This window comes from Hemicordylus capensis, chromosome 2 (assembly GCF_027244095.1).
Source record: "Hemicordylus capensis ecotype Gifberg chromosome 2, rHemCap1.1.pri, whole genome shotgun sequence".
In the NCBI taxonomy this organism is placed as follows: Eukaryota; Metazoa; Chordata; class Lepidosauria; order Squamata; family Cordylidae; genus Hemicordylus; species Hemicordylus capensis.
Window position 1 is genome coordinate 350,982,899 of NC_069658.1, and position 19,940 is coordinate 351,002,838.

Sequence of the window (19,940 nt, forward strand, 5' to 3'; positions counted from 1 at the left end):
CAAAGCATGAGATGGCAAAAATAACCAGCAACAACTCTGAATGTATTGTTTGAGGGCATCGCTTAGACTCGCTGCTGGACAAACCCAACGCATGTGGAAGGGAGAAGAGAACCCACACAGGCCAGGAAACATTTAACATTTGGACTGCAAATGCAGGCAACCCAGAGAAAGTAAAGTCTCACTGAAAAGGCAAGGACAATGGTTTTAATATTCTGTTATGCGACTGGAACTTAAACATACATAACTTGCTTGGGGTTTTATGCAAGGCCCCAATTCAGGTGAGGCAAAGGTGAAGTGTGCCATCACGTTGATTTCAACTCCTGGCCACCACAGAGCCCTGTGGTTGTCTTTGGTAGAATACAGGAGCGGTATACCATTGCCTCCTCCCGCGCAGTAAGAGATTATGCCTTTCAGCATCTTCCTATATCGCTGCTGCTTGATATAGTACCAGCCGGGATTCGAACTGGCAACCTTCTGCTTGTTAATCAAGCATTTCCCCACTGTGCCACTTAAGGTGACACTAAATCATGCTTACATCAGATGGAATGTTTTAGTGCTATGCCCATGAGCTTAAGGGGAGCTGAGGCTTGTGTGCTCTCCCACTTCTTCTCCTCCTCTCTTGCGTGCAAGAGGTTTCACTTGGGGGGAAAAGCTGCAATTCTACAAACTGGAAGAGCAGTGAAGTGGTGGCTCACGGTCTCTATGCCTGAGGCAGGGTGCCCAATGCTACCTATGTGCCCTCCTCCTTATAAAAAGGGGGGGGCAGAAGGGCATCTTGCCGCCTCATTGGTGCCCCAATAATCTGCAGCCTGAGGCAACCCACCTCGCCATGCCTCATGGAAGGGCCACCCCTGGAACTGCGTTCTGTTAACTAACTAAGTTTAGAACAAACCAGGGTATCACAGCAAGGTATGTTCCCATCAGTTCCACAGGGTCAGTTTGCAGGCTATAACATGCACTTCTATGTCAGAATTTGTCAGAAACCCACCTGTAGATCAAAATGTGAGATTCGCCTACATGTGCAATTTGCACTGCATGTAGACGCACTGGGAAGTCACAGCCAATTGCTGTTTTCCAGCCTATATGTAGGCACCAAAAAACCCTCTCTGAATATTAGTATGATATTAATGTCACATATTGGGGTTGTGGATTTCTGATGATTTCTACAGGATGTGGCCTTTTGTGTAGATATTTCATAATGGATGAAGCAATGGGAAGCCACAGCCACATTAGTGCTCTCGAGTGCTTATTTAGGGATCCAGTCTGTTGTTTTCACTTGGCTTGTTTGCTGAGGGAAACAACAGTGTTATCCTGGTGCACCAATACTGTACTACGCGCATGTACAAACACACACACACACACACACACACACACACCCCTGCATGAAATGAGATATTCCCCCCAGCTTTGGTGTGCACTCATATTGCTTGAATGAATATAAAGGTAAAGTGTGCCATCGAGTCGGTTTTGACTCCTGGCCACCACAGAGACCTGTGGTTGTCTTTGGTAGAATACTGGATGGCTTTACCATTGCCTCCTCCCACGCAGTATGAGATGATGCCTTTCAGCATCTTCCTATATTGCTGCTGCCCGATATAGGTGTTTCCCATAGTCTGGGATACATTCCAGCGGGGATTTGAACCGGCAACCTCTGGATTGATAATCTAGTCATTTTCCTGCTGTGCCATATAGGATGCCTCATATCATTGGTCTGAAGCATCTTGTTAAAACATGATCAGGAGACACTTTTGTTATTACTTGCTTCTGTGCTTACTTTGTATTGTAATGTAGAGGCAGGTTGGGTTATTAACTCCCCTTGGAGGCCAGTTACTACACTTATTCTGCATATCTCTGTTGACAGGGCTCATATAAGTTCACCGATTCAATGGATCTATTGTAATAGATTTTTAGCAGCTTCAGCTGATATGTCAACTACGTCCATTTCTAGAGGCGAATGACCTTAAAACAGTGGTACATATGCTGGTAACCTCCAGGCTTGACTATTGTAATGCACTCTCTGTGGGGCTGCCTTTGTATGTAGTCCAGAAACTACAATTGCAGGGGAATTACCTGCTACTACCCCTGCTATCTGGGCAAAGAGGCACCTTTTACCGTGGTGATTCTGTTTATTTAGCAGGGGGAGAGTAACTGGCCCTATCCACCCCCAGCACAGTACTTCCAGTGACTGTTGCTGGTGTCTATCTTATGTTTCTTTTTAGCTTGTGAGCCCTTTGGGGACAGGGAGCCATCTTATTTGTTTGTTATTTCTCTGTTTAAAACTGCCCTGAGCAATTTTTGGAAAGGTGGTATAGAAATAATAATAATAATAATAATAATAATAATAATAATAATAATAATAATATGATGATGATGATGATGAACTGCATGGCTTTTGGCTTAAACACCTAACAAGCCTTCATAAACAACTATCAAAACAGTTCAATCACATTTTGCAAGGAGGTGATATAGAACAATGGCTAACAACTGGGAAAACTCATCTCATCATGAAAGACCCAGCAAAAGGTGCAGTTCCAAGTAATTAAAGACTGATAACCTGCCTGCCAACCATGTTCAAATTATTAACTGGAATAATAGCAGATGAAGTCATGCAACACTTATTAACTAACAAACAGCTTCCAGTTGAACAGAAAGGAAATTGCCCAAACACCAGAGGCACAAAAGACCAGCTGCTGATTGACAAAATGATTTTAGAAAATTGCAAGAGAAGAAAAACCAATCTAAGTGTTGCATGGATTGACTACAAGAAAGCCTTCGATTCATTGCCTCACACATGGATACTAAAATGATTAGAAACAACTGGTGTCAGCAAAAACATTCAGATATTTATAAAAAAAGCAATGAGCATGTGGAGTACACAGTTAACAATCAATGGTGAGACACTTGGACAGGTTAGCATTAGAAGAGGCATTTTCCAAGGGGACTCACTATCCCCTCTATTGTTTGTAATTGCCATGACCCCACTTTCACAAATACTACACAAAACAGGCCTCGGATACCAAACATCTAAAACATCAAGTCAAATCAACCATCTGCTGTACATGGACGATCTGAAGTTGTATGGAAAGTCCCAGTCAGAAACCGAATCACTGCTAAACACTGTCCGTATATTCAGTAGCGATATAGCAATGGAGTTTGGACTAGACAAGTGTGCTGCATTAATAATGAACAGAGGAAAAATAAGAAAAACAGAAGGAATAAAACTGCCCAATGGAAGCAACATCAAGAACCTGGAAGAGAAAGAACATTACAAATACTTGGGCATTCTCCAGGCTGATAACATCGCACACACTGAAGTGAAAAGAAAAGTTGGAAGTGAATACATCAGGAGAGTTAGAAAAATCCTCAAGTCCAAACTCAATGGCAGGAACACCATACAAGCCATAAACACTTGGGCTATACCTGTTATCAGATACACTGCAGGAATAATAGACTGGACCTAGGCAGAGCTAGAGACATAAGATCGTAAGACCAGGAAAATCATGACCATCAGTCATGCTCTGCACCCCCGCAGTGATGTCGATAGTCTATACCTCCCTCGCAGCTCAGGTGGAAGAGGAATGCTGCAAGTCCATCAAACAGTAGAGGAGGAGAAAAGAGGCCTTGAAGAATATATAAGGGACAGTGAAGAAGATGCACTTCAAATGGACAAGAACGAGAAACTATTCAACACCAATGAAACAAAGCAGGCCTACAAGAAAGAACAAGTCAAGAACCGAGCAGAAAAATGGAGAAATAAGCCACTGCATGGTCAATATTTGCACAATATAAGTGGAAAATCAGACATCACCAAGACGCGGCAATGGCTTAAGAATGGCAACTTGAAGAAAGAAACAGAGGGTTTAATACTGGCTGCACAAGAACAGGCAATAAGAACAAATGTAATAAGAGCAAAAGTAGAAAAATCCACAACAAACAGCAAGTGCCGCCTTTGTAAAGAAGCAGATGAAACAGTGGACCACCTAATCAGCTGTTGTAAAAAGATCGCATAGACTGACTACAAACAAAGGCATGACAAGGTAGCAGGGATGATACACTGGAACATCTGCAAAAAATACAAGCTAACTGTAGCCAAAAATTGGTGGGACCATAAAATTGAAGTTGAAGAAAATGAAGATGTAAAAATATTATGGGACTTCCGACTACAAACAGACAAACATCTGCCACACAATACACCAGATATCACTGTAGTCGAGAAGAAAGAAAAACAAGTGAAAATAATCGACATAGCAATACCAGGGGATAGCAGAATAGAAGAAAAAGAAATAGAAAAAAATCACAAAATACAAAGATCTACACATTGAAATTGAAAGGCTGTGGCAGAAAAAGACCCAAATAATCCCAGTGGTAATTGGCGCCCTGGGTGCAATTCCAAAAGACCTTGAAGAGCACCTCAACACCATAGGGGTCACAGAAATCACCATCAGCCAGTTACAAAAAGCAGCTTTACTGGGAACAGCCTATATTCTGTGACAATATCTATAACAATTGACAATAAAATTCAGCCATCCCAGGTCCTAGGAAGGACTCGATGTCTGGATAAAACAAACCAGTCAATAACACCTGTCTGACTGTGTAAATAAATAAATAAATAAATAAATAAATAAATAAATAAATAAATAAAACAATTGGTACAGAATGCAGCAGCCACATTGTCCCAGATTATCTCTGGGAGTGACCATATAACACCATTTTTGAAAGAACTGCACTGCCTGCTGCTATGTTTCTGGGTGAAAAGCAAAGTGCTGGTTATTACCTATAAAGCCCTTAACACTTGGGTCCACGCTATTTTTTTTTAAAAGTGCCTCCTTTGTCATGACCCTGCTGCCTTTTACGATCTTCTGTTGATGATTACCACCAGCTTGTGTGATGGCGATTCAGGACTGGACTTTCTCTGTGGCTGCCCCAGGTCTTTGGAATATGCTCCCTGCTGAAATAAGAGCATCTCCTTCTATTTTTGTTTTCAGGACGACCCTCAAAACTCTCCTTCACAAGCTTTTAATTAGAATTAATTTTAATAATTTTAATAATTTGTTTTGTATTGTTTTTATTGTGTTTTACATACTAATTTGTGATTTTTAATATTAAAATTTGTATACCACCATGAGATGCACATATCTGGCGGTATAAAAATATGACAGAGATATCAGGTTGGCTTAGTTGTCAATCTGAGGGCCAAGCTACATGTTATGCTAAACATACAACAACATGGGAGAACGCATGTTTTGCATGAAGATGCAGATTCAATCCCTGGCGTCTCCAGGTAGGGCTGGAAAAGACCCCTGTCTGAAACCCTGCTGAGCTGCTGCCATTAGGTGGACCAACAATCTGATTCAGTAGAAGGCAGCTTCATATGATCAAATGCATATTTTGGCCCTGCATTTTAGGTTTTTTAAAAAAACAGTAAAACAGCATCCATGGGGAGAGAAATCAGGACCGTGTCATCTGATGGGAGGTAGGATATTGAACCCTTCCTCCCTGTACTGCTGTTCCGATGCAAATCAAACTCTCAAAGTGGCCATTACTCTTGGGAGTAAAGTGTCCAGTGGAATCCTCCATCTCAGAGTTAATAGCCACTTTGGGGGCATGCTTTTTGTTGGGGCTGCAGCACAGTGGGGAAGAATCAAATACCCTTCCCTTCCCTGCATGCCATGGTCCAAATTTTGTTCACCTCCCTGTCCCCAGGCTGCTATTTCATAAAACAAACAAACAAACAAACATACATACATATGTAAATGCAATGTGCAATTTGGCCTTCAAACTGACAGTTTGGAGGTAGTCTTATAAGCATGCCTATATTTCACGCAGGCTTGTAAATGGAACCTCAGGGCTGGTCCCAGCTTTGCTAAAATTGAAATGACACTCCCCTAGGGGCAAGAGTTAAGGGTCACATCCACAAACAGAGAAAAACTTTGCACTGGCTGTGGGAAATGTCTATCCTCTGATTCATGATCGAAGGCTTCCATTTGATTTGGTATCTGACATTATCTCTTTCATTATTGAATAAGAAAGAACCTGTCTGACCACTTGTGGTTAAAGCTGACAAGATGGCCTAGTGGAAGCTAAATGGGTTAAATTGCTGTCTAATCAGGCAACAAACCAGAGGTGCCTGAGAAACAGATGCCTCTCTCCCCATATTTTGTCATGATTGCTTTCCTTTCTGGTAGCAAGGTTTGCTCTGGGCACATGCCTATTTTCCGTGTTTCCACTCACAGTTCCTTCTAGCCTCTCTGTGTGCCTTTCTTCCATTGTATGAGTAGTTAATCATCACTCAAATGCAACAAGTTTACGACAGCCACAATATTAAAAAAATAATTCTAAACTATCAACCATAAAATCAGAAGCTTCAGGCCCCAATTCTTTCTGATTAAATATTTGGAACATTCTGGAGTAATCAAATGTCTTGTTGCACTGTGATGTGTTTTATTGCATCTCCCTTAGGTAATGCACTTAACACGTCTATGCAATAGTTTTGCTACAGCAACAAGCAGAAACTCTTATTTATACTGCAGTTGGTTGAGATGATGGGTCATTGTCCTTTCATTTTAAGTACACACGCTTGTACAACTTGCAATTCTCAAAGAGAAACAGCCCACTGGCCAGGTATGGTGGCCCACTAGAACTTCAATAAACTTCCAGCTCTTTCTGTCTGCCTGATACTTCAAAACAGTCGGGTTGTCAAATAGCTGGCAGATCAGAATATGTGACTGGTAGACTGCAGTTGTCCTGATGGTTGCACAGAACACTTTAAGCTCTGTAAAGACTTGTATTCACAGCTGTTCAATAGGCAGCAAGAAAAAGAAACTGCTGCTGATTTTCAAAAACTATATGTAAGCTAGTCAACCACCATCCGTTTGGAAGCAGTGTTCACTTCAATAAGTATTCCATAATTACTCCAGAGTAAATGGGTTGTGGTTTATTTTCTGCTACCACCAAAAGGAAAAAAAATATATGCTCATTCCAATCAGTAGCAGTTGGTGGGCATTGGAGCAGGAGGGGCAGCGGAGAACCTGGGTCACCGAGGCAGGAGCCTACTCCCCACTTTCCTTCACACCAATGGGCTTGGGTATTGACTAGGGATGTGCCCGAAAGTGCTTTGGCGCCAGCGGAGGTAGTTCTTTAAGGGCGGGAAAGGTTGCACTCACCCCTCCCGCCGCATTTCCCCAGCCGGCGCTCTGTTATTTTCAATCTCCTCAGGGTGGCAGCGTTCCTCCCTGCTGCCCCATTGCCCTCATCGGCTAGAAGTGGCCGGAAGTACCGATTGTGCATGCACCAGTGCGCCCGTCTGCCGAGTATGTGCATGCACGCAACAGGAGCACGCATGATCGGTACTTCCAGCCACTTCTGGCCGATGAGGGCAACGGGGCGGCAGGGAGGAATGCTGCCACCCCGAGGGGATTGAAAATAACAGAGCACCAGCTGGGGAAATGTGGCGGGAGGGGCGAGTGCACCCTCCCCTGCCCTTAAAGAACCACCCCTGCCAGTGCCGAAATGGCCTCCAGAGCCAAAACTTTTCGGAGGCCTTTATAATGGCCTCCAAAACATTTCGGGCTCAAGCCTAGTATTTACCTAAGCCTGTCGGCACTGAAAAAAACAGAAAGAGAAAAAAAAGAAATGCAGGGGCAAAAGTAGAATACATAAACGTTTTGTGGGGTTTGGGGGAAGAAGGCAGAAAGCAAAAAAGTCAGAGCAAAAAGCAGGCAGAAAGGCAGAAAGAAAGGGCAATACGCAGAAAGAGGGACAGAATGGAGAAAGCAGTGAATGCACAAACCTCCCACCAAACAAGCCAGTAAAAGATCAAACTTTACAGCAGCCAGAGAATCCTCTAGAACAGGGAGCTTCCACCAACTCCTCCTCCCCTGCCCGCAACTGCCTCTTTTGATCTTACTGGTTGGAAGAGCTGCTACTCAAGCTGCTCCAGCCTATCTGTTTCCTAGGGGGCTCCTCCAGGCACTGCCCCCAGAAAGAAAGGAAAAATGTATTTTAAATATATTCCCTGAAGCAACCAGGAAGTGCATGTTAACTCATTATTTCAGCTCTTCCTAGTGGCAATGCCAGGAGGAGCCCCCTAAGAATCAGATTGGCTGGAGCAGCTTGAGTAACAGCTGCTCCTGTCAATAAGACCAGAACAAGAAGTTACAGGCAGGGGAGGAGGGGCTGGAAGAAACTTCCAGTTCTGAAGGTTTCCCTGGCTGCTGGTAAGTCTGATCCTTTATTAGCTTCTTTGTTTTTGTTTGGGAGGGGACACTGCCCCTCCTGCCCTTACTGACCAGCCACCACTGTTTCCAATGCTATCCTGTCTAAGGTAGTCATAAATCATACACTCTTAGGTTATCTGTATCTTCTCTAAATTGTGATAGTTTCTGGTTTACAAAGTTGAATTTTCCTGTAGTTAGGAACTGATTTGTACTACCACGCCAGGGTGGTGAGAACTTAAGGCAGTTACCAAGAGCATTTTCTTTTCAATATTCATGAACTAAATTAGGCTTGTGGGGGGAAAATTTCATGAGGTACCACACTAGAAAAAAGTATGTCCAGAACCTTATAGATTGTGATATAATTATGTGGAGGAGGCTGCTTCTATACAGCCATGTCACCATGTAAACATGGAGGAGAGAAGATGTTCTTGAACAACACAATCTTTTGGTGAATCTTCCGCTTCAGCAATGGTGGTGTGAATCAGCTCTAAGAATCGCATAGGTTGCATTCCCACGGTATAACCACAGTTCTACAAACAACTACCACACCACATGGGTGAGGATAAACTGGTGGCATGGATTATTACACACACTTAAAAAAAAGTTTTTGTTATTTACTTGAATGTATCTATACTTCCTTGATTCATCTCTTTAGTCTACAGTTTCAAAACATAACCATGAAGTGGAGAGAATGGCAACAATCTTAGGAACATAGGAAGCTGCCATATACTGAGTCAGACCATTGGTCTATCTAGCTCAGTATTGTCTTCACAGACTGGCAGCGGCTTCTCCAAGGCTGCAGGCAGGAATCTCTCTCAGCCATATCTTTGAGAAGCCAGGGATGGAACTTGGAACCTAGATGTTCTTCCCTCTAAGATGCTTTGTGTTAAAATGTTATTCTCTGAGGATGTTCCTATGACCAGCCAAAACCAGGCTAAGAAAGTCAAGCCTGGTCTTGGCTGATCATAAGAACCATCAGGATTGCACCCGATCCTGGCAGCACTTCAGTAGCAAATCCAGCAAGCCAGGCCACCCTCTTAAACAGGGTTAAGGGAGCTAGTGCTCCCTTAGCCCCATTTTTAATGGTCTGCCAGCCCAGCTGCTTGCAGCTAGGGCTGGGAGACTGTGGGGCTCCTGGCTGGTGTTGGGGGAATCTCCATAATGCATGACACACTCATGTGGTGCATTATGGAAGGGCCAGAGTGACACATCCCGGCCCACAACCCTCCACACTGCCCAAGGAGGCAGCTGTGCTCATACCAACAGTGATCTCCATGCCCAACAGCAGGGATCGCCTTGCCTTAGGCGAGAAGAACCTAAATTATGTGACTTACAATGTCCTTCCTCATTGTTTACTTTCAGAATGGCAGCATAGGGCTGATTAAGAATTGTATGCCCAGTTTCAGAGTCAGTCCCTGGTCAAAATAGGAAGGCAGGAGAGAGAACCAGTATCTCACTCAACATTTGATTTTTGTCATCTAAACCAATATAGAGATCTGAGTGTGGTGTCAAGAAAAATATACTGAAACGTGCACAGAAACAGTTGCAGGACGAGGTGAGTATGCTCGGTTAACCCAACTTGGTCAATTAGGGGTTTTTTGTTTGTTCAGTGGTAGGCCTTGAATACTTACCATCCCATAGAGGGTGTTATCTGTCCAACTCCACTAGGAGGAAGAGAATAGAAACCAGAGATATCAGATGTTTGAGAAGGACGGTGTGTACCTGGCAGAGAATCAAAATATTAAGAAGTTTAGGCTAAGCAATTTCTAGCTCTCTTAAGAACAATTAACAGACAAGTGGATTTCAAAGATCCAAGGTTTGTCAGCATTCTGTACTGTACCTAGTATCAATGTACCTACTTTGCTCCTGCTTATAATCAGAATACATCTTTCCTATATATGAACATTCTTTCAAAGAGTCTGCCAAGCAAACAGTCAAGGCAGGGCACTGAAGGGGTGGGGTAGGGATCACAGGAAGTGTGTGTGTGGGGGTGGTGGTGGGAAGTTTCTGGAGGAGAGAGAAGATAATTGGTACAGTGTAGTAGCAATGAATGTGACTTGGGAAGTCCCTGATCCGAATATCGTATCTGCCAATAACTCACTAGATAACTTTGGGAAAGCCTCTGTTCTTCTCAGCTTCAGCCCTCTCATACCTGCCATGTAGGGATAATAATGCTGGCCTACTTTACAGAGCAGTGCTAAGGATTACAGAGAAAACAGATGTGAAATTATTTACTTGTGCAATATACGTGGTAAACATCAAGATATAATAGACACCACCAAACTAAGCAACTTATAGTCATATAAGGGGTTGGGAAGTTAATTTGCTCTAGATCTGATTGGATGATCATTTGAAGGAACAATGGTGGGAATTTGTTTCTCTCCTCCCAATCCTCTCCTCCCTTTAGAGTGCTCCAGCTTATTAGCACAAACTCTCTGTGCTGGTCAGGCTCAATTCTGCCTTATCCATAAGGATCTTGGCAATGCTACACAGTTTCTGCTGCTGCTTCCCTGTGCATAGTTACCTAAATGATAATGGGTTAATGTTTGGTGGGCCTGGGAGAGTTTAGAAAATTCATATTTGACACAACCCAAATTTGACAACAACAAAATTGGATTCTATGGGATCTGCTGATACTGGATCAGATTCCAAATCCAGACTTAAATTTGGATTCCCCTCCTTACCGAGGTGAATGGGGAAATCAGGGGAGAAAATCACTAAAAATCAACAGTTGGTCCTAGAGCCTTTAAACTTGCCACACATGTGGGGAAGGAGGTCTGGGCCCTGTGTAGTGAATCTGAAGATAATTGGTCAATCCCCTGACCTTTGGTGAATTCTTTGAGGGTTTTGTTTAAAATGGCTAAAAATTGTGAAATCTGGCTTGTTTCAAGCAAGAACTTTACAAAAACTTCTGAAACTGAAGATTCCCTCTTGGACCACAATTCCGCCAGCATGTGGAGGAATCTGCCCTTTCCCTTCATGAAAAGGGGTAAGAGCATGCTCCTTTTGCCCCCCCTTGTATATTTCTGGAATGGAGTTATGAAATCTGGCATATGAAGTCTACATGTTTGAGGTCTACATTGCCAGCACTCTGTTATTTTTTCAAAGCTATGGGTCAATCCCCTGATTTTTGATGAATTATTGAAATAGTTTTTAAAAAATGGTTATAAATGGTGAACTTTACAAAATGTTCCTTGGACCATCATTCCACCCCCATGTGGAAGAAAATGGACATTCCTTTGATTTTATATCAATTTTTGTCTTCCCCATTGCAGAAACAGGCATACTTTTTACAAGGGATTAAAAGAACTTTGTACCTTTCAGTCCCTTAATGGCTATAAGTGAAAGTGAGAAAGTCTTTCTAACTGCAAAAACAGAAACATTTAAAGCACTTTCACTTTTACTGACTGTGTGCTTCTGCAATGAGGAAGACAAAAATTGATATAAAATCAAAGGAATGTCCATTTTCTTCCACATGGGGGTGGAATGATGGTCCAAGGAAGGGTTTCCAGGTCCTGAACGTTTTGTAAAGATCTGACTTGAAACTAACCAGTTTTACCCCTTTTTTCTATTTTTATTTTTTCCATATCTTTTTCCCAAATCAGAGGACTTGCCTGGTGAATCAAGGTGAAACATTTCACCATTTAGAACTATTTTAAAAGAAAAATTTCAAAAATCAACCAAAAATCAAGAAATTAGCCCATAGTTGTTGTTTTTTTTGGGGGGGGGGGATAGAGTCCTGCCAATGCAGACTTCATGTGTGCTGGATTTTATAATTGTATGCCCATCCATTCTGGAAATATAAAAGGGGGGCATGCTGTTACCCATTTTTATGAAGGCAAAGGTGGATTCCTCCACATGCTGGTGGAATCATGAAAGGGGATCTTCCGTTTCAGACGTTTTTGTAATTCTGGCTTGAAACAAGCTAGATTTCACTGTTTCAAGCCATTTTTAACAAAACCTTCAAAAATTAATGAGATTGACCAATTATCTTTAAATTTACTACACAGGGCCCAGATCTCCTTCCCCATATGTGTGGCGAGTTCCAATGCTCTAGGACCCAATAGTGCTTTTTTAGTGACACCCCCATGCCCCAATTTCCCCATTCACCTCTCTGGGGAAAAATCCTATTCTGATTTTCTGAAATTAATTTTGATATTTTTTGAATTAATTCCGACTTTACTGATCTGACTTTAAAAACAAAAAAACCAAACAAAAAAACCAGGATACGGATTTTATCGATTTTGGGCAATTTTGGATAGAATCCAAATGTTCAGATCTGAATTTTCACAGGCTTAATGTTTGGGTATGGAAGTTACTGGTTCAGTGCGGAATAACTTTCTGCTACCCTTTATCCCGACAGTGCTATGAGTCAATAGCTCTATTCAGACACTAGGCTAATTCACATTGACTGGGTAGGAGAAGCATCCTACCCAGTTTCAGGAGCGGTGTGAACTGTTCCCCAAACTGGGCCGTACATTTCTTCTACTCAGTTAATACTCATGTGAATGAGCCTAGTGTCCAAAGAGGGCTATTGACTCATTGCACTGTAGGGATGAAGGGTAGCAGAACGTTTTTCAGCTTTGTTATCATTTTAGTAACTATGCACCAAAGGGAAGCAACAGCAGAAACTGCGTAACATTACCAAGATCCTTAAGGACAAGAAAGAACTGAGCTCGGACAGCAGAGAGAGATTTTGTTCTCTGCCTCTTTAAAGTTCCCAGTCTGAGAAAACGAATTAAGGCTCTGCTCTCCTACCCAGGACACCTTGTCATAAAGGATACTGCAGATATATTTTGGCACATGTCTGGTCAGTGGAAATTCAAAACCAAGGTCCCTCAATGCAGAATCATATCGGGCCTACCAATGTGCCAGCTAAAACCTTAACTTCGGCAAACGAATGTAGCAGGGGAAGCCTTCAGTCCTCAGGGTAAGCTTGTTATATTGCTTTACATGATAAAATAAGTCTCTGAGGTGCTCTCACAGAGATTTTCAAAGCCTCTTGAAGAATCATGAGACTTTTTTGTGGGTAATTTCAAGGACAGTTGAATATAAGATGCACTGTGCTATTTTCCCTCAAAAGCCAAGCAGGATTTGAATTATCTTCATTTACCACTTCCCGTTAGACTGAAATATTTGCCCTTAGCTGAGCTTCTTGAAGGTTAACATATAAAAAAAATATAAAGCATGTATTAATCATATATATATATATCCTCTTTGGGGTTTACCATTGGAGACAGGGAGTTAAGCAATTGGTTTCTGGGCATGCTGAGAGTGTTTTTGATTGGTAGAGAGCAGGAAAATGAACACCTTCTAAAACAAGGGCAAACATTCTCAGAATTTGCTCTGGTATAAATTATACCAGGACAATATCCTAAGCTTGACACATACATAGTTTCATGTTAGCTACACTCACCTCTCAACGGCCCCTATGTTTGGCAGTATGCTTAACCACACAAGAAGGTTGTTCTCATGAGTAGTCTAACCCTGGCTCGGGCAGCCCAGCCTGGGTTAAACTGCTCATGTGGAGCACTGGGATCCATGCGGATCCTGGCGCTCCCACATAGCTTAACCCTACTGTTAAGCCCGGCTCTTAGCCGAGGTTAAGGGCACAAGCGCACCCTTAACCCAGCTGCTGAGATCGTGTGTCTCCTAGAGCGCCTGTCTGACAGGGAGTCCACCAATGCACCACGTTTGGCACGTAGTGAATTGTGGGAGCCCTGGAGGCTGGGGAGCATTTCCCTGGCCTCCAGAATGCTGTGCCAGTCACCACAGTGGCCATCGTGTGTGCAGTGGCATGGTGCTGCTTGGGCCATCCCGGATCGTCTGTGAGGAAGGTAGGTTAAACCCTGTCTTCCCCTCACCCTCCCTCTCAAGCCCAACAATGGCCATGTGAACAACCTTAAGGTGTGTCATTTTGACACTGCTCAGGAGCTTGGGGGGAAAAACAAGTAACTGGTAATTACTGGTGTGAAGCTGCAGAAAACTTTCCCTCTTCAGAAAGATGGAAGGTGGAATACTGTGGGTGGCACACCGTTTACACCTCTCAAGGTGCGTTTGCTCAGTAACTTCATACTGAGAGCTGATGCAAATGTCCAAGAATTTCTAGTGGTTCATGGGCTCGTAAGGTAAAGTGTGCCATCGAGACGGTGTCAACTCCTGGTGACCACAGAGCCCCGTGGTTGTCTTTGATAGAATACAGGATTAGTATTCTATCAAAGGATTTACACCATCTCATAAATGCTTGTGGGGAATCATTTTTTTAAATCAGGATTGTCATAATCTTCCTCTATATGGAAAGCTAAGGTATCAGCAGGAACTTGATGCATGATGGCCCACTTGAATTCCCATTTGGTACAGATCTGTGAAGACTATGCTATCTGCTGTTTCCGAATGTTTCAATCCATTCTGAGATTAGAAATGTGAGAAGTTCAGCGTTGAGATAGACATATAGGTAGGTCTTCCTCAGATGCAATGGAACACTATGCCTTGGTGATTACAAGCAGCTCATGAATCTTAGCATAGTTTTGGATGAATTTGGATTACCAATTAAACAGGTTCATAATCATTATTACTATCTCCTTTTCACCAAACAGCAAGAATAATACGAATTTTATATTTATCGATAGATAGATCAAAAGATAGATCAATAGATTGGTGTGTGTGTGTGTGTGTGTGTGTGTGTGTGTGAGAGAGAGAGAGAGACACACACACACACACACACACACACACACACACACACACACACACACCCCTACCTGTTCAGAAACATGTATTGTTACTAGAGAGTAAAGGTAAAAGCTTTTAAACTACGCTATAAAGCTGGGAAATACAAAATCCTGCAAATATTAACATCCCCAATCAATTATTCTACTTTGCCTTTGTTTTGAAACATTCAGGTATAAGAAATGGCGAGCAATTGATAATGTATCAGAATACCTCAATTATTGTTAAAAATATGTATATACCACTTTGCATCATATGGATATTAAGTGTCTCTTCATTTTGTACCACTTTCTCTTTTAATCTGATGCTTTTCATAAACACAGAAATGAATTGCGTAAACACCTCAGTTTATGTATTAGACACATGGTGACCTAGCACTCTGACTTCCACAATATGAAGACAACCTATCTAAAAATCTGATAGATTTAAAAGAAATTGAGGTCATACACCTGACCTCTTGGCCGCTGCTCTGGAGGGCTGCAGGGAAAGCAGAGTTTGCCTGCCTTCCCGGCAGACAAAAGTGGTGACTGTTCTCGCCTTTGCCACGCTGCGCACCCACATGAGCGGCAGCTCAGAGAAGGCAAGGGCAGGGAGCGGGAGGACACCCCCCTCACCCATCCCATGGTGCCCTGTGCCATGATTGTGGCCATTCCATCCTCCAGCATGCTGCCAGAAATGGCGGGCTGGGGGGAGCCTTCTGACCCAGGGGCGATTGTGTTCACAATCATCTGCCGAGGTTAAGCAAACCTGACGTTTGCCTAATCTTGACCAGCAGCCAAGACAGAAAGTCGGGCTAGTGGCGGCAGGAGCAACCGAATCAGGACCAATCCCAGTGCTCCACATGAGTAGCCTAGCCCAGGCTGGGCTGTCCTAGCTTGGGCTAGGCTACTCGTGTGAATAGCCTTAATAAATGTGCCATGGACCTTTAAAGGCTTTCCATTCTTTCACTGTAGTTTGCAATGAAAGGATAATCAACCATAATGCACTGAACAAGGGCTGTTGCATATTCCTGATTTATTTCAATGGATCTCAAGAGATAGCCCACAGAAACCACATTTAAAAATGAAGGGAAAATGCTTTTGGCCCCAACCATGTTGAAACCGCCTACTTAGGCACACCTTACAACTGTGGGGAGTTGCCATAGATAAAACCCACAGTTGGTAAAATGGCTGTGTGATTAAGACCACAACCTGAAACTGAACCCACAATAATCACACTGCCACTCAGGGCCAAACCAGATATGATACAGGAGATCCATGATTAGAATCTCCCACTTACTTAAAAAAACAACACCATACACACCCCTAATTAACAGCCCCACTAGTGGCGGCTTTGAAGATTGGAGAAGTGGTGCACTGGGAGAGGCTGTTTAACCTTTTCCTCCCTTGCCCCTTTTTGTCCCACAGCTTCAGTGCTCCAGATAATCCCCCAATCTGCTCCCTACCCCATGGGCTCAAAACACATTTGCCTTTCTTTATGTGTATTTGGAACCTCTCGAAGCCCCAATGGCACACAAGCCGTGTGCCCACATAACCAGCACTGCCTGGAGAAGCGTGGATGACTATCCGTGCTGCTCCCAGCAGAATGGGTAAACAGAGGCTGGGACTCATTGTCCCGGCCTCCAGGAATCTCACAGTGCACCATGTGCCAAGCACAGTGCGCTGGGAGATTCCCTTAGGGGATGGGCACTCTAAGCACCCATTTCTATGTCAGCGCCCATCTCTAAGCAAGCAGCTCATGCTGACACACAATCCCGGGGGCCAGTTTAAGAGTGTGTTTGCAACCTTAACCACGGCTAACAGCTGGTCTTCGGTGCTGGGTTTAGTGCCACAGGACCACCGGGATCCTGGTGGTGGATCCTGGCAGTTCTCACAGGCAGCCAAACCCAGGCTTGGCTGCTTAATCCTGGGCTTGGCTGCTCATGAGAACAGCCTCAACATGTAATTAGACCCTCATGGAGAAACACTAGCAGTAGCACACAAAACAGGTAGCGCTAGCTATGAAATCCAGTTGGAAGGCAAATGTTTGCCCTGGACATGTGGATAACTTGATATGGGCAAATGCTAGTGAGTTTATAAGTCCCAACACTAGTATGCATGACAGACAGACAGACAGACAGACAGACACACACACACTTCCAAAAACCACCTTCAGACCCCAGGTGCCACAGAAGGGTCAGAGAGAATGGCAGTTACCTTGTTTCTGGTTGATGTCGGCTGGCAGGTGAGGCGAATGGGAACCATGGCTGAAATGTTCATTGCTGTATGGGATGAGAGGGGTGAGTGGATGGACGCTATGGGACGGCTGCACTACAGGAACCTTGTTGGACTGAAAAATACAAGTCAGGGGAGAGAGGCTTGAGTCACACCAGCCTTTGAGATTTATAATCCAGGCAATAAAGAGGCAGGCATCCTAAAACAACTATATTAATGGCAAAGTAAACTTTTAAGCTATGTTAGTGACATTGCAGAGGCTCTCCAGTAAACATCACACAAACCTGAAAACTCCAAAAGGATAAATATGTGAAAGCAAACCCTACAGTCTAGGTTCAGGAGTACAGACTAAATCCAGGAAGTTATTCTCACGGGCAGCGAAAACTAGGCTAGGGAAGCCCAGCCCGGTTTCCGCTGCCTGTGAGAACTGCCAGGAGCTGCGTGGTGGTGAGCCCTCCTAAGTAGTCCACTGCTTAACCCAGGTATTTATTTATTTATTTAACATATTTGCATACCACCCAAAACACAAGTCTCTGGGTGGTTTACAACAAAACAATAAAATCAACAAATAAAAAGGTTAAAACATTACAACAATTTAAAATTTAAAAGGTTAAAACTATTAAAAATAAAACTATTAAAACAGTATCTAATTAAAAGCCTGGATGAACAAATGCTTCTTGACTGCCTTTTTTAAAGTCGTAAGAGATGGGGGCCCCTCTTATTTCAGCAGGAAGCATGTTCCAAAGCCTTGAGGCAGCAACGGAGAAGGCCCGTCCCTGAGCAGCCACCAGACAAGCCGGTGGGAACTGCAGACGAACTTATCCTGATGATCTCAATGGGCGGTGTGGTTCATAGTGAAGAAGACATTTGCTTGAATACCCAGGACCCAAGCTGTTTAGAGCTTTATGGGTTATAACCAAGACCTTGTATTTTGCCCAGAAACTTATCGGCAGCCAATGCAGATCTTTTAAGATAGGAGTGATATGGTCTCTCCTAGATGACCCAGAGATCAACCTGACTGCCTCATTCTGGACCAGCTGCAGTTTCTGTACTACATATAAAGGCAGCCCCACATAGAGCACATTGCAGTAGTCAAGTCTGGAGGTGCCCAGCAGATGTACTACTGTTTTGAGGTCATTTATCTCAAGAAACGGAGGCAGCTAGCGTATCAGCCGAAACTGATAAAAGGCACTTGTGGCCACTGCTTCAACCTGGGACACCAGGGAGAGGTTTGTGTCTAGAAGCACCCCCAGTCTACACACCTGTTCCTTCTGGGGAAGTGTGACCCCATCCAGAACTTACAGATCAAAATTATCTCCTGAGTTCCAACCCTGCACAATAAGTACCTCCGTCTTATCTGGATTCAGCCTCAGTTTGTTATCTCTCATCTAGCCCATCACTGCCTCCAGGCAGGCATTTAGGGAGGTTATGCCTTCTCCTGATGATGCTGACATGGAGAAAAAGATTTGGGTGTCATCACGATACTGATAACATCCTGCACCAAATCTCCTGTTGATCTTTCCCAGCATTTTCATGTAGATGTTAAACAACATCAGAGACAATACGGAGCCCTGAGGGACACCATACTGAAGTTCAGAGCAGTCCCCATGGGACACCATTTGGAATCTGCCCAAGAGGTAAGAGGGGAACCACTGCAAAGCAGTGCCTCCACCCCTAATCCCCTCAGACACTCCAGAAGGATACTATGGTCAATAGTACTGAAAGCCACCGAGAGGTCCAAAAGGGTCAACAGAGTCACATTTCCTCTGTCTATTCCCAATTGGATCATTCATCAGGCCGACCAAGGCAGTCTCCACCCCATAGCCCACCTGAAAGCTGGCCTGAATGGGTCTAGATCATCAGTTTCATCCAAGACTGCCTGGAGTTGGGAGGCCACCAGCCTCTCTATTACCTTGCCCAGCCACAGAAGGTTGGAGACAGGCCTATAGTTGCTCAACTCTGAGGGATCCAAGGTAGGCTTCTTCAAAAGAGGTCTAATAATTGCCTCCTTAAGGCAAAAAGGCATCCTGCCCTCTCTCAGAGAAACATTTATGATCTCTACTAGCCCTTCTACAACAACTTCCGTGCCAGATAGTATAAGCCATGTCAGGCAAGGGTCAAGAGAACAGGTGTTAGGCCGCACCGCTCCAAGCAGCTTGTCCACATCCTCAGGAGTCACAAACTAGAACTGATCCAACCTGACCACATAAAAGGAGTAACTGGGCACCTCCAATTCAGATACTGCAGTAATTGTGAGGTCTACATCCAAGTTGGCCCAAATACGAGAGATTTTATCCACAAAAAACTCATTAAACACACCACAGTGCGTAATAGATGGTTCCAAGTTCTGATTCAAGGGAGAAGGGGCACTTACTAACCCTCTCATGACCCTGAACAACTCTGCTGGACGTGAACTTGCAGACGCAATACCGGCTGAAAACATTTGTTTCTTTGCCACCCGTATTGCCAGAGCATAGATCTTCAAATGTGCTCTATGTTGTAATCTGTCGGATTTGAGTAGAGTCTTCCTCCACTTGTGCTCCAGTCATCTACCTTGCCGCTTCAGCCCCCGTAGTTTTTCCATATAGCAAGGGACCAATTTTGAAGCGGGTTGGAGACGATGCTTGGGAGCAATCATGTCGTCTGCCCTGGTGAGTCTGGTGTTCCAGTTCTCCACCAGGGCATCAACAGGATCATAATCAGCAGAACCAACACTAAATCCCTCTAAGGAGCGCACCCCAAAACCAGGCTAAGTGATCCTATTCCTTCTGTGGCTGCACACAGC

The 19,940-nt window shown here is 43.8% G+C and overlaps 1 protein-coding gene across 13 annotated transcripts in view; it reads right to left on the bottom strand.

The window, feature by feature from the left end:
• The window catches only part of TCF7 (transcription factor 7), a 185,896-nt gene that overhangs the window by 46,783 nt on the left and 119,173 nt on the right, over window positions 1-19,940 (bottom strand). For 9 of the 13 annotated variants that reach the window (XM_053294769.1, XM_053294767.1, XM_053294768.1 and 6 more), the window contains exons 4-6: window positions 17,138-17,270; window positions 10,318-10,413; window positions 9,848-9,938 (exon numbers count right to left, since the gene is read on the bottom strand). In XM_053294769.1, coding sequence (XP_053150744.1) covers window positions 9,848-9,938; window positions 10,318-10,413; window positions 17,138-17,270 — 320 coding nt within the window. The remainder of the gene's footprint in view (window positions 1-9,847; window positions 9,939-10,317; window positions 10,414-17,137; window positions 17,271-19,940) is intronic. The other 4 variants (XM_053294771.1, XM_053294772.1, XM_053294774.1 and 1 more) reach the window with 1 other exon arrangement.